At 44.0% G+C, this 15,296-nt stretch overlaps 1 protein-coding gene and 1 long non-coding RNA gene across 8 annotated transcripts in view; both read left to right on the top strand.

Moving 5' to 3' along the window:
* Nucleotides 1-9,262, top strand: part of LOC106574143 (guanine nucleotide-binding protein subunit beta-4) — a 38,425-nt gene extending 29,163 nt beyond the window's left edge. For all 7 annotated transcript variants that reach the window (XM_014149777.3, XM_014149779.3, XM_045697390.2 and 4 more), the window contains exons 5-10: nucleotides 510-573; nucleotides 1,118-1,280; nucleotides 1,527-1,593; nucleotides 3,110-3,311; nucleotides 6,554-6,770; nucleotides 8,664-9,262. In XM_014149777.3, coding sequence (XP_014005252.1) covers nucleotides 510-573; nucleotides 1,118-1,280; nucleotides 1,527-1,593; nucleotides 3,110-3,311; nucleotides 6,554-6,770; nucleotides 8,664-8,770 — 820 coding nt within the window. In that variant the 3' untranslated portion in view covers nucleotides 8,771-9,262. The remainder of the gene's footprint in view (nucleotides 1-509; nucleotides 574-1,117; nucleotides 1,281-1,526; nucleotides 1,594-3,109; nucleotides 3,312-6,553; nucleotides 6,771-8,663) is intronic.
* Nucleotides 9,263-11,421: 2,159 nt separating this feature from the next.
* LOC145861117 (uncharacterized) lies at nucleotides 11,422-15,056 on the top strand. Its single transcript, XR_014380918.1, has 2 exons — nucleotides 11,422-12,878; nucleotides 14,372-15,056. It is a non-coding gene; the product is annotated as an uncharacterized LOC145861117 (long non-coding RNA).
* The last annotated feature ends 240 nt before the right edge of the window (nucleotides 15,057-15,296 follow it).

Genomic DNA, 15,296 nt, shown 5'->3' with positions numbered 1-15,296 from the left:
GACAGGGAAATGGTGTAGGCTATCCTCCCCCTCTCTTTCTGTCCCTAATTTTCTCTATCATTACCTCTCTATTCTTCCTCCCTCTTCCGCTGTATTGGTTTCCTTCCCCGTCTCTCCACCTTTCTCTCACTCTCCCTATCTCTTTCTCTCTCCCTCTGTCTCTCCCTGCCTCCCCTCGACTGTAGCGCCTTTCAGATAACTGAGGCAATTAATATTACATGAAATCCAAAGTGGTCGCTATCCTGGACGGCTCGTACAGCGATCCTGGCTCGTGGGGTGTCCCACCAGAGTGGGGGTGGGGTGGGGGGGGAGGAGAGGAGGAGAGGAGAGGACTCTGGAGTCACACCGCATTTAAACTGCTTTGGAAGCAGAAGGTTTTCTGGCTACGTTAGTTATGCATGCATTAGGTGTCCTCTAACTAGTTCCATTGCTTTTTTTTTGTATGTCGGTGTGATGTGGTGACAGGTCAAACCCTTCAATATAATGAAACCATACTCTCTGGCGTCTAGGTTACTCGTAAGCGCCTCCCAAGATGGAAAATTAATCATTTGGGATAGTTACACAACTAACAAGGTAAGACTTACATTATACTGCACCTGTGTAACCTCTCTCAAATAGTGAGACATTTTATACTGCACCTGTGTAAATTCCCTCTCTCAAATAGCATCAAAGACAAACGGACACCAGTAAAATACCTCACACTGTAGCAAACATTGCTATCCTCGTTGTCCTTGGTTATTTTCTGCATACTGTCTTACATTCCACTCCTGAGTGATTAAGTTAAGCATGGTTGGGTTCAACTCAATTTCCAATTAGGTCATATCAGGAAGTGAAATCGCCCTGACTTAAATAAAGGTTAAATTAAAAAGTGAATTAGCCTGAAAGAATTGCCTCTTATTTCCTAGGATATTTCTATTCCCGAATTTGAATGTCAATTCACTTCAGGACAGATCCTAACATAAGATCTGCACACATAACTTGGACTTTGGATGCCAAAATACAGGTTATGCGTGCAGATCTCAAGTTAGGATTTGGTCCTTTCTGAATGGACAGAATTTTTTTTTGTGCAGCCCTGGAGCTAACAAGCGTTAAACAATAATTTGTGTGTGTTCCGTAGATGCATGCCATCCCGCTACGCTCCTCCTGGGTGATGACCTGTGCCTACGCGCCCTCTGGGAACTACGTGGCGTGCGGAGGCCTGGACAACATCTGTTCTATCTACAGCCTGAAGACCCGCGAGGGAAACGTGCGTGTCACCCGTGAGCTACCCGGACACACAGGTACACACTGGAGAAGGCTTTTTTTAAGAGGCGGAATACTGCCATTTTAGAGAGGAAATTGAACAATTTCAACTCATCAACGTCTTTGATTGGTTCAAGCCTAGTTTATCTTATACTAAGAATATTTCATTTTAAAAAGGATGCTCTGAGAACCGCTATGAAATGTACCGGTAATGACTTAATATGTTATTGATGTTAATACTGTGTATTTAGCCCGCATGGTTATTTTCAACCTCTATTTTTCAGGCTATTTGTCTTGCTGTCGTTTCCTGGATGACAACCAGATTGTCACTAGTTCCGGGGACACAACCTGGTGAGTTTACTGATGTAGTGTGGGAGGAAGAACACAACTTGACGCTCTAGATCAGGGGTACTCAAGTACTGTTTTAGAAGGTTTTAAAGTTCATTTCCTGCAATTCTACACATTCCGCAGACCAACAAATGCCAATCCGTGACATAAACCATCTAAACTGGAACAACCATTTCAGTAACTGGTGGATTAGTTTAGAATTGTTATAGTTATTTATCTTTTTATAGTATGAGATCAATCAATATGCATGCAGAAACATAGATATTATATACCTGTAACAAAGCATTCTGGGAAGAATGATTATGAGGCCCCTTCCAGGTCTTTTTCACGCAGAGAGAGTTAACAGAGTGGGCTCCCAAGTGGCGCAGCGGTCTAAGGTACTGCATTTCAGTGCTAGAGGCGTCACTACAGACCCTGGTTTGATTCCAGGCTGTATCACAACCGGCCGGGATTGGGAGTCCCATAGGGCGGCGCACAATTGGCCCGGGGTTGGCCAGGGTAGGCCGTCATTGCAAATAAGAATTTGTTCTTAACTGACTTGCATAGTTAAATAAAGGTTAAATGCAATAAATAAAAAACTGAAATGAATTCAACTCAGTCAAGTAACAACAACACCATGTAGTGTTGATTCCACTTTGATTCAAATACCATTTAATTTATTCACCACATGTGGTGTCAATTTCAATCCCACTGGCGTTAACCCCACTAGAATCAATACTCAGATATAACACTGGCGTTAACCCCACCAAGAAGCAACCCTCAGATATAACATTGGCGTTTACGCCACTAGAAGAAACACTCAGATATACCACTGGCGTTAACCCCACTAGAATTAACACTCAGATATACCACTGGCGTTAACCCCACTAGAATTAACACTGGCGTTAACCCCACTAGAAGCAACACTCAGATATAAACCACTGGCGTTAACCCCACTAGAATCAACACTCAGATATACCACTGGCGTTAACCCCACTAGAATTAACACTTGCATTAACCCCACTAGAATCAACACTCAGGTATACCACTGGCGTTAACCCCACTAGAATCAACACTCAGATATACCACTGGCGTTAACCCCACTAAAATCAACACTCAGGTATACCACTGGCGTTAACCCCACTAGAATCAACACTCAGATATACCACTGGCGTTAACCCCACTAGAATCAACACTCAGATATACCACTGGCGTTAACCCCACTAGAATCAACACTCAGGTATACCACTGGCGTTAACCCCACTAGAATCAACACTCAGATATACCACTGGCGTTAACCCCACTAGAATCAACACTCAGATATAACACTGGCGTTAACCACACTAGAATCAACACTCAGATGTACCACTCAACACTTTTTACCTTAACACCTGTGTGTGTCAGACTGTAACACACACACACACAGGAGAAACCAGTACACCTCCCCATTCATCATCCAATCATTTCAAGTCTCAACATCTCCCTGTACCCTCATACCTCTTCTCTTTCTCCCCCTCACCCCCCCGCCTCTCTGTATCAGTGCTTTATGGGACATCGAGACGGGTCAGATGGCCACCAGCTTTACGGGCCACACTGGGGACGTGATGAGCCTGTCCCTCAGTCCCGACTTCAAGACCTTTGTGTCGGGGGCCTGTGACGCCTCCTCCAAGCTGTGGGATGTCCGGGACGGCATGTGCAGGCAGTCCTTCACTGGCCACGTGTCCGACATCAACGCTGTCTGCGTGAGTAGTAGGCCTAGGAGTTATATACAGTGAGGTAAAAAAGTATTTGATCCCCTGCTGATTTTGTACGTTTGCCCACTGACAAAGAAATGATCAGTTTATCATTTTAATGGTAGGTTTATTTGAACAGTGAGAGACAGAATAACAACAAAAAAATCAAGAAAAACGCATGTCAAAAATGTTATAAATTGATTTGCATTTTAATGAGGAAAATAAGTATTTGACCCCTCTGCAAAACATGACTTAGTACTTGGTGGCAAAACCCTTGTTGGCAATCACAGAGGTGATGAGGGAGGGAAATAAGGGAGGGAAATAAGTATTTGACCCCCTCTCAATCAGAAAGATTTCTGGCTCCCAGGTGTCTTTTATACAGGTAACGAGCTGAGATTAGGAGCACACTCTTAAAGGGTTGTGCTCCTAATCTCAGTTTGTTACCTGTATAAAAGACACCTGTCGACAGAAGCAATCAATCAGATTCCAAACTCCACCATGGCCAAGACCAAAGAGCTCTCCAAGGATGTCAGGGACAAGATTGTAGACCTACACAAGGCTGGAATGGGCTACAAGACCATCGCCAAGCAGCTTGGTGAGAAGGTGACAACAGTTGGTGCGATTATTCGCAAATGGAAGAAACACAAAAGAACTGTCAATCTCCCTCGGCCTGGGGCTCCATGCAAGATCTCACCTCGTGGAGTTGCAATGATCATGAGAATGGTGAGGAATCAGCACAGAACTACACGGGAGGATCTTGTCAATGATCTCAAGGCAGCTGGGACCATAGTCACCAAGAAAACAATTGGTAACACACTACGCCGTGAAGGACTGAAATCCTGCAGTGCCCGCAAGGTCCCCCTGCTCAAGAAAGCACATATACATGTCCGTCTGAAGTTTGCGAATGAACATCTGAATGATTCAGAGGACAACAACTGGGTGAAAGTGCTGTGGTCAGATGAGACCAAAATGGAGCTCTTTGGCATCAACTCGCCGTGTTTGGAGGAGGAGGAGGAATGCTGCCTATGACCCCAAGAACACCATCCCCACCGTCAAACATGGAGGTGGAAACATTATGCTTTGGGGGTGTTTTTCTGCTAAGGGGACAGGACAACTTCAACGCATCAAAAGGACGATGGACGGGGCCATGTACCGTCAAATCTTGGGTGAGAACCTCTTTCCCTCAGCCAGGGCTTTGAAAATGGGTCATGGATGGGTATTCCAGCATGACAATGACCCAAAACACACGGCCAAGGCAACAAAGGAGTGGCTCAAGAAGAAGCACATTAAGGTCCTGGAGTGGCCTAGCCAGTCTCCAGACCTTAATCCCATAGAAAATCTGTGGAGGGAGCTGAAGGTTCGAGTTGCCAAACGTCAGCCTCGAAACCTTAATGACTTGGAGAAGATCTGCAAAGAGGAGTGGGACAAAATCCCTCCTGAGATGTGTGCAAACCTGGTGGTCAACTACAAGAAACGTCTGACCTCTGTGATTGCCAACAAGGGTTTTGCCACCAAGTCATGTTTTGCAGAGGGGTCAAATACTTGTTTCCCTCATTAAAATGGAAATCTCTATATATATATATATTAAAATGGAAATCAGATATCACAAATATTATATTTGGTATACCATATTCACTTTTTTTGCTAACATCGCCAGAAAACGATACAGATTTGTCTGACAATGTAATCTGATTCTTATTCAAGTAAAAAGAAGACAACCTGAAAATGGATTGTAGGATATAAGGAAACTAATGGGTCTTTCTACAAATAGACTACATTTTGGGTAGTTTAACTTGGTAAAAAATAAAACGTAATTTCATCACATTTTTACATTCTGTCATAAAGAGTACATGTTCAACTTAATAAAAAAAACATGTTTTCCCGTCTCAAGGGTTAAAATGTAAAAAAAAAAAAGACTAGTAAGTGCCATTAAGTAACAGGTTAGACTGTATCACTGTTGAGGCTTTTATTTTAAATGTGCCATGAATCCCCTTGTGACAGGGGGAATGGAAGCTTGTTGTGTGCAACAGGGATGGGCAATTGAATGAAAGCTTCACAAACAGCCTATAAATATTTTTACAATTCAATTCATTCTGGTTGATGTGTTATGTTTCATGCACTCTGTTTTCCACCACAAAAAAAAATAAGGGAAAAAAAACACGATTTGACTATTATCTGTATAATTCTAGGTATCTCGATCTTGCCAACTAGCCACACATTTTAACCATTCTGGAAGTTGGTTCCAGTGGTGAACAGCTTTTACAGAAAATTCTTACTGGGCAAGTGCTGTTCTACTCACTGGAACTCACTGCTCATTCAAGACGTAAAATGAATCACTAAATCACATGAAATAAATAAATCATTTTTAGGAATGATTTTTATCAAAGCAAGAACATAACTAGGGCTCTGCGATGAAAGAAGTCGGAATAACATGACGAGGGACATGTGAAAATGCAGATTTTTGGCACATTAGCAAGTCTTTATTCATATTAAAAATGATTTCATATTAAGAGACACTTCATTTAATATAACAGGCTTTTTAAAATTCGATATTGGTGCACAATTTATTTTTTTATATTTGGATTTGATGAGTCTTTTTCAAAACAATAAAGAATAACAAGCTGCACAATTTCTACTTGAAATATCAAAGGGATGCTAAATGTACTCTATTTGTGGAGCGACCCGTATGTACTGTAACTGGTTGGGGTATTTGTACTTGCTTGACCCCGTCGTGTTAAAGTGATGCGCCCTCGAAGTTTACTTTGTCCATCCGAAGAAGGAAATGTACATTTAGCATCACGATCACCTTACACTAACATAGATTATTATAAAACATCATGTCACATTAGATAAAGCAATGAGTATAGAAAATGTATAAGACAAAGTACACTGTAATAATAACTTCATTCACTATACCTAACCCATTCTCTCTGTTATAACTTCATTCACTATACCTAACCCATTCTCTCTGTTATAACTTCATTCACTATACCTAACCCATTCTCTCTGTTATAACTTCATTCACTATACCTAACCCATTCTCTCTGTTATAACTTCATTCACTATACCTAACCCATTCTCTCTGTTATAACTTCATTCACTATACCTAACCCATTCTCTCTGTTATAACTTCATTCACTATACCTAACCCATTCTCTCTGTTATAACTTCATTCACTATACCTAACCCATTCTCTCTGTTATAACTTCATTCACTATACCTAACCCATTCTCTCTGTCTCTGTGGCGCAGTTCTTCCCCAACGGCAACGCCTTTACCACGGGCTCGGACGACGCCACCTGCCGCCTGTTCGACCTGCGCGCCGACCAAGAGCTGATGATGTACTCGCACGACAACATCATCTGCGGCATCACCTCAGTCGCCTTCTCCAAGAGTGGCCGTCTGCTGCTGGCCGGCTACGACGACTTCAACTGCAACGTGTGGGACACCCTCAAGGCCGAGCGTGCAGGTACAGTAGTGGAGGGGGCCTCACCAGGCCACTAATTCAGGTTTTGTGCTAGGTATTCACCAGGCCACTAATTCAGGTTTTGTGCTAGGTACTCACCAGGCCACTAATTCAGGTTTTGTGCTAGGTACTCACCAGGCCACTAATTCAGGTTTTGTGCTAGGTATTCATTTGGCAGTTGCACTCATCGACAGAAACGTAGTCGGTACATAGTTGGTTAAACACTGGCTGTACGGTGACTCACAATGACTCCCCCTTCTATCTATCTCCCCCTCTCTATCTATCTATCTCCCCCTCTCTCTATCTATCTATCTCCCCCTCTCTCTATCTATCTATCTCCCCCTCTCTCTATCTATCTATCTATCTCCCCCTCTCTCTATCTATCTATCTATCTCCCTCTCTCTCTATCTATCTATCTCCCTCTCTCTCTATCTATCTCCCCCTCTCTCTCTCTATCTATCTCCCCCTCTCTCTCTCTCTATCTATCTCCCCCTCTCTCTCTCTATCTATCTCCCCCTCTCTCTCTCTATCTCTCTCCCCCTCCCTCTCTCTATCTATCTCCTCTCTCTATCTATCTCCCCTCTCTCTATCTATCTCCCTCTCCCCCCTCTCTCTATCTATCTCCCTCTCCCCCCTCTCTCTATCTATCTCCCTCTCCCCTCTCTATCTATCTATCTCTCCCCCCTCTATCTATCTCTCTCCCCCTCTATCTCTCCCCTCTCTCTATCTCTCCCCTCTCTCTATCTCTCCCCTCTCTCTCTCTATCTATCTCCCCCCTCTCTCTATCTATCTCCCCCCCTCTCTCTATCTATCTCCCCCCCTCTCTCTATCTATCTCCCCCCCTCTCTCTATCTATCTCCCCCCTCTCTATCTCTCCCCCCTCTCTCTCTCTATCTCCCCCCTCTCTCTCTCTATCTATCTCCCCCCTCTCTCTCTCTATCTATCTCCCCCCTCTCTCTATCTCTCTATCTCCCCCCTCTCTCTCTATCTCCCCCCTCTCTCTCTCTATCTATCTCCCCCCCTCTCTCTATCTATCTCCCCCCCTCTCTCTATCTATCTATCTCCCCCCTCCCTCTATCTATCTCCCCCCCTCTCTATCTATCTCCCCCCCTCTCTATCTATCTCCCCCCCTCTATCTATCTCCCCCCCTCTCTATCTATCTATCTCCCCCCCTCTCTATCTATCTATCTCCCTCTCTCTCTCCCCCTATCTCCCTCTCTCCCCCTATCTCCCTCTCTCCCCCCCCCTCTCTCTCTCTCCCCCTCTCTCTCTCCCCCTCTCTATCTCCCCCTCTCTCTCTCTATCTCCCCCTCTCTCTCTCTATCTCTCCCCCTCCCTCTCTCTATCTATCTCCCCCTCCCTCTCTCTATCTATCTCCCCCTCCCTCTCTCTATCTATCTCCCCCTCCCTCTCTCTATCTATCTCCCTCTCCCCCTCCCTCTCTCTATCTCTCTATCTCCCCCTCTCTCTATCTCCCCCTCTCTCTATCTCCCTCTCTCTCTATCTCCCTCTCTCTCTATCTCCCTCTCTCTCTATCTCCCTCTCTCTCTCTCTCGCTCTCGCTCTCTCTCTTCGCTCTCTATCCCTCTCGCTCTCTCGCTCTCTCTCTCGCTCTCTATCCCTCTCGCTCTCTCGCTCTCTCGCTCTCTATCCCTCTCGCTCTCTCGCTCTCTCTCTCTCTCGCTCTCTATCCCTCTCGCTCTCTCGCTCTCTCTCTCTCGCTCTCTATCCCTCTCGCTCTCTCGCTCTCTCTCTCTCTCTCTCTCTCGCTCTCTCGCTCTCTCATCTCTCTCTCTATCCATCTCTCATCCATCTCTATCATCTCTCTCTATCATCCATCTCTATCATCTCTCTCTCCATCTCCCCCTCTCTCTCCATCCCCCCTTCTATTTCTAGGTGTCCTGGCCGGTCACGACAACAGGGTGAGCTGTTTAGGCGTGACAGACGATGGCATGGCTGTAGCCACGGGCTCATGGGACAGTTTCCTCAGAATCTGGAATTAAACCCTCCAGCTCACGTCCTCCTCTCCCCCCCTCCACCATCCCACCCACCCATACTGCTGGGCTGGACTTGAGGGTGAACACTGTCTCCCACCACCAACGTCCCGTCCACCACCTTCCACCTGTCCAATCCACAGCCAGCGCCGCTGTGAGAAAGTAACAACTCTTTCTACCTTTTCCAAGTGACATTATTTTTACCCACCTATTAATTACACAGAGCTCTCAGTACCTACAGTTAGAATGGCCAATCAAAAAAGAAAAAAATTCTGAAACGAGATGAAGAGAAAAAAAAACAAAAAAAAACCTTGCATCCCATCTTGTTTTTGGACAGGGGGGGGCACTAGAGCGCATGTTACCGTGGTTACCGCCAAATTAGAGGACATTCCGTGTGTAATATGTAAATGTATATATAAATACAGTATATATGCATAGCATTATGTGTGTGTGTGTATATATGCATATATAATGTGTATTTATATATTTTTGTAGTTTCTATCCCACCCTTTTTGTTTTATTTGCCTTACATTGTTTAATGTATATAATATTCACAGTACTAGACGATAACACAATTCAGATTCTGTCACTTGCCTCATGTACAACATAATGGACATTTCTCTCTCTGTGTGTGTGTGTGTGTGTGTGTGTGTGTGTGTGTGTGTGTGTGTGTGCGCGCGCGCATGTGCGATGGTCTACGGCAAAGGCATGCACACATGTACTATAACTAAAATACTGTATATTCATGTTGATGATAGGTAACGATATGAGTTATGAACTGGTGGCATTCCTCTCAACAAACATGTTGCTTTTTTTGGAACACAACTGTTGTGGTCGTTTTGTAGAGACGGACTAATAAGGTTAGGTCTTTTAGTCATGCCGCAGTTTTAGCCAAATCCCTTTTTCTAGAAACTAGTTAAACTAGGCTGTGATACACAGCCACTGTAGTGGTTGGAGGCACAGTCTCTCTGCAATCTAACAAACTCAAAACAGCGTGAAACTACAGCCTAGAGCCCTTACAAACGGGGGCTAAGTTCAAAACCGCGATTGTATGGCAAATAGTATTACATCACGGCCACGCCTTGCAAATCAACAATAGTGTGATATGTAATACATATGTTGCGATCAATTACTAATAGAGGCTTAACTGCATATACCCCAAAGGCCAAAGCCTTTACATTTAACCTTTATTTAACTAGGCAAGTCAGTTAAGAACAATTTCTTATTTACTATGGCGGCCTCCATCTGACCACTGAGGATCGGGAAATCTAGGGCCCAATGGTATCAAACGTAGGGCCCCAAACTGACAGGGGAGGGTTCCTAGGAATGTGATCCTGGGACTACTGTGAGCTAGCTCAGGCCTATATCATAGGACTAAAGAAGTACACAGAATTGGAAATGCTTGCAGTCTATACAGTCTCTACCAGTGGCTGGTAAGTCGAAGCATTAAGATGTGAAAAGAATGACTGCTGAATGAGCTGTGAGTAAATCCTGTCATTCCTTCCCTATGAGTGGACTTGAGGGAAGATGCCTTTAATAGCTTCTTGCTATGTCATCTTCAATTTTATTTTAGAAATTCTTGATAAACCATAATCAGGGTGGTTTAGTTGAATAACGTTAACGCTGTTGGTTTAAAGAATCTTGTCACTAAAAATCACCAGTGCCACCATAAGCCTGTAATGTTATTATAAAGAAATGTTGGTCCTTATTTAACTTTTTTTTTTCCTCACCAAAACAAATGTTATCAACAGTTATAAGTATTGCTGGAGAAGAAAGTTCACTTGGTAGAGGGCTAGATTATGCTCCTCAAATGTAAGCAAAGAACACATGCAACATACTTCCTAACAGCAGGGAGGAGGTATAGGTAACTGCCAAAATAATGTAAATGAGGGATACAAAGTGTATTGAAAGCAGGTGCTTCCACACAGGTGTGGTTCCTGAGTTAAGAAATTAACATCCCATCATGCTTAGGGTCATGTATTAAAATGCTGGGCAGGCCATTATTTTGGCTACCATGGCTATGCCCCCATAGGATGACAATGCCCCCATCCACAGGGCACGAGTGGTCACTGAATGGTTTGATAAGAATGAAAACAATGTATGTCATATTCCATGGCCGTCTCAGTCACCAGATCTCAACCCAATTGAATACTTGTAGGAGATCTCGGATCGGTGCCTGAGACAGCGTTTTCCACCACCATCAACAAAACACCAAATGATGGAATTTCTTTTGGAAGAAGGGTGTCGCATCCCTCCAATAGAGTTCCAGACACTTGTAGAATCTATGCCAAGGTGCTTTGAAGCTGTTCTGACAGCTCATGGTTGCCTCACACCTTAACACACTTTATGTTGGTCTATTCTTTATTTTGGCAGTTGCCTGTGTCTCTCACAAGACTGTGTCTCTCACAAGACTTTGTTAGTTTGTGCATCAGTCATCTTCTGTTTTCCTCGCAAGAAAACTTTGGTTTGGAGGCAACACCTATTTTTCAGTTATACACCCTAACTTCCTAAACATCTCTCTCTCTCTCTCTCTCTCTCTCTCTCTCTCTCTCTCTCTCTCTCTCTCTCTCTCTCTCTCTCTCTCTCTCTCTCTCTCTCTCTCTCCTCTCTCTCTCCTCTCTCTCCTCTCCTCTCCTCTCTCTCTCTCTCTCTCTCTCTATATATATATATATATATATATATATATATATATATATATATATATATATATGATCCATGTGGTTTGTATTAGAAGGATCTGTGGCTTGAGATCATTCTGCAAATCTCATTGCCGACATTGACCGGAACTGGCCAGAAACTCAGATGTTGGGCCTGTAGTTCAAGCCTTCACTTTTTCAAACAGTTCAGTTGACCTCAAATCACCCAGTCGCCTAATGAGACACCACTATTTCAGTGGGCCCCAAGAGAACGTTAGAAGATAATTGTCTCATTTAGAAAAATTGGCACTGGGTAAAGAATGAGGCAGGCCTTAACCTGCTATAACAGTCGAATGATTTGCTGAAATCAAGCAATTGTGAAGCACAGAGCCACGTCAGTACTATAGTAAACACTAAAAGCCAAGCTTAACAGATGACCACAACCAAAGTGCAAACCACATGCAGTTCTCAAAAGTGCTGTATATTATTTTATACAATTCTGATTTCTACCGTACAATGTTGTATTTATTGATTACAAGGAGCACCCTGTGATCATATAGTGATTTTTATATACGTTTATTTAGTTGTACGTTTTTAGCTGCTTTACCTGGCTTTGCATTAATTAGATAAATGTAAAAGAAATGGCTGGTGGTTTATTAAGCCACAAAAACACATCTTGGAGGTGACTTGGATGTAAAAAGTATTCCATATCAGTGTTGAAATTCTCACTGATTCGTGTGGGTAACATACATGCCGGTTGGGTTAGCTTTCACATTTGTGCCAATGTCATTTGCTGACCCACAGCTGTGAACTGAAAACATGTCATCATTGACAATTCATTGTTTCTCTTCGCTTGCTTACAGAAAGTGCCAGCTTTTTTTTTTTCTCCCTGAATCAAAATCTGAATCAAATCAGTGTCATTTTATTACGCTTGGCCTGTAACAAGGTCCTCTGTTGCCTGACTTCATAAAGTGCCCAATAAAAGAGAAGTGCCCAGAACATATGGACATTCCTTCAATGTTATTAAAACACTTTGTTTTCCCCAAATTAAATGAATCTCATTGTGAATGATGAGGATCCAATGAGAAATGTGTCCCTTTTAAGACAGGAAAGACATAACAAAATGGCAGGATGAAGTTTGGTCTTTTTTTTTTTACACCAACATGGCTGCCAGTGAAACAACCCCCAACTCCTGAAAGCAAGGTTGATTGTGTTGATTCCTCAGCTCAGACATCACCTGGGACAACAGAGCTATTCATGACCAAAAAAGGATGTCCTATAACACTGATAATTGAGGCTTGACCACAACACATATTAATGGTTTTAACCTGAAATAGTGACCGCATTGAAATGTGCCTGTGCAGTCCCGCTGATCATGTTGGTTAGCTGGGACCAATGGTTTCTAGGCTTCAGTAGTTGAAGGTGCTCAACCTCCCTCTATTTGACCATGTCATTGTATTTCTTTACGGTCTTCTATAGTTGTATTCATTTTTTTTTACATTTACATTTTAGTCATTTAGCAGACGCTCTTATCCAGAGCGACTTACAAATTGGTGCATTCACCTATAATATCCAGTGGAACAACCACTTTACAATAGTGCATCTAAATCTTTTAAGGGGGGGGGGGTTAGAAGGATTACCTTATCCTATCCCAGGTATTCCTTGAAGAGGTGGGGTTTCAGGTGTCTCCGGAAGGTGGTGATTGACTCCGCTGTCCTGGCGTCGTGAGGGAGCTTGTTCCACCATTGGGGTGCCAGAGCAGCGAACAGTTTTGACTGGGCTGAGCGGGAACTGTGCTTCCTCAGAGGTAGGGAGGCGAGCAGGCCAGAGGTGGATGAACGGAGTGCCCTTGTTTGGGTGTAGGGCCTGATCAGAGCCTGAAGGTACGGAGGTGCCGTTCCCCTCACAGCTCCGTAGGCAAGCACCATGGTCTTGTAGCGGATGCGAGCTTCGACTGGAAGCCAGTGGAGAGAGCGGAGGAGCGGGGGTGACGTGAGAGAACTTGGGAAGGTTGAACACCAGACGGGCTGCGGCGTTCTGGATGAGTTGTAGGGGTTTAATGGCACAGGCAGGGAGCCCAGCCAACAGCGAGTTGCAGTAATCCAGACGGGAGATGACAAGTGCCTGGATTAGGACCTGCGCCGCTTCCTGTGTGAGGCAGGGTCGTACTCTGCGAATGTTGTAGAGCATGAACCTACAGGATCGGGTCACCGCCTTGATGTTGGTGGAGAACGACAGGGTGTTGTCCAGGGTCACGCCAAGGCTCTTAGCACTCTGGGAGGAGGACACAAGGGAGTTGTCAACCGTGATGGCGAGATCATGGAACGGGCAGTCCTTCCCCGGGAGGAAGAGCAGCTCCGTCTTGCCGAGGTTCAGCTTGAGGTGGTGATCCGTCATCCACACTGATATGTCTGCCAGACATGCAGAGATGCGATTCGCCACCTGGTTGTCAGAAGGGGGAAAGGAGAAGATTAATTGTGTGTCATCTGCATAGCAATGATATGAGAGACCATGTGAGGATATGACAGAGCCAAGTGACTTGGTGTATAGCGAGAATAGGAGTGGGCCAAGAACAGAGCCCTGGGGGACACCAGTGGTGAGAGCACGTGGTGCGGAGACAGATTCTCGCCACGCCACCTGGTAGGAGCGACCTGTCAGGTAGGACGCAATCCAAGCGTGCGCGGTGCCAGAGATGCCCAGCTCGGAGAGGGTGGAGAGGAGGATCTGATGGTTCACGGTATCAAAGGCAGCAGATAGGTCTAGAAGGATGAGAGCAGAGGAGAGAGAGTTAGCTTTAGCAGTGCGGAGAGCCTCCGTGACACAGAGAAGAGCAGTCTCAGTTGAATGCCCAGTCTTGAAACCTGACTGATTAGGATCAAGAAGGTCATTCTGAGAGAGATAGCAAGAGAGCTGGCCAAGCACGGCGCGTTCAAGAGTTTTGGAGAGAAAGGAAAGAAGGGATACTGGCCTGTAGTTGTTCATCATATGAAACGACTATTTGGTAAGAGCAGTCATGACAACGAGTATCCTACCTGATGGGATGCTGAGCCTCAGGCTGCAACGAACAGTGTGTGTGATGTTTTTTTTAAGTCTCCTTGACATATATATTCAAAGTCATCAAAAATCCTGAGAGTGTACTTACCTGGATTTCCAGGTCTAAGCAAAAGTAAGGAAGCAGCATGTGTTCTGTTGACTTGTGGACGGTCTTGCCTTGGGGATTGAGGTAGAATATTATCAAAGCAGTATTTTTAGAGGTGCGCCTTTTACGTCTTCAGAGTTTGGACAAAGTTCTGAAAACGGAGGAGCGTGTATATATAGAGAAAAACAAACAGACGTTGATAATAACCATTACATTTAGTGATCACCACAAACACAAATTAATGCACTGCCTTTTGGCTGTTGGATCTATTGGGACAGTCTTAATAGATATGTCTTTATTTATTTGTTTGTGTTTTAAGCCAGTGAAACCCAGGGACTTGGTGCCATGATGACTCTGACAGTGCTATTGTGTGAAATTATAATCAATTGTTATGGAATAATTTTTTTATATAGTCTTTTCACACCAGATTTTTTTTGTTTGTATTTGTACAGTGGCTTGGTGATACTGATGGGTTGCCAGGAGTTGATATTGTAACCAATAAAACAAGCTTTTAACCAAGGATTTCTGTGTTGAAGCCTATTATGAGAAAAAAACTGCTACAAATTGGTTAACAAATGACTTTTCAAACAATAGTTGCTTGAATGCTGACCATCTACTGTTCAGTAAAAGCTTTTCTTTGAGCAATTGTTAGTGGCTTGCGAAATAATTCAACCCCCTAGGCATTTTTTGTATTTTGTTGCCTTACAACCTGGAATTAAAATGGATTTTGGGGGGGTTTGTATCATTTTGATTTACACAA

Source organism: Salmo salar, chromosome 16 (assembly GCF_965601325.2).
Source record: "Salmo salar chromosome 16, fSalSal1, whole genome shotgun sequence".
NCBI lineage: Eukaryota > Metazoa > Chordata > Actinopteri > Salmoniformes > Salmonidae > Salmo > Salmo salar.
Note: the sequence above shows the minus strand (reverse complement) of the source record. Positions and strands in the feature narration are given on the sequence as shown.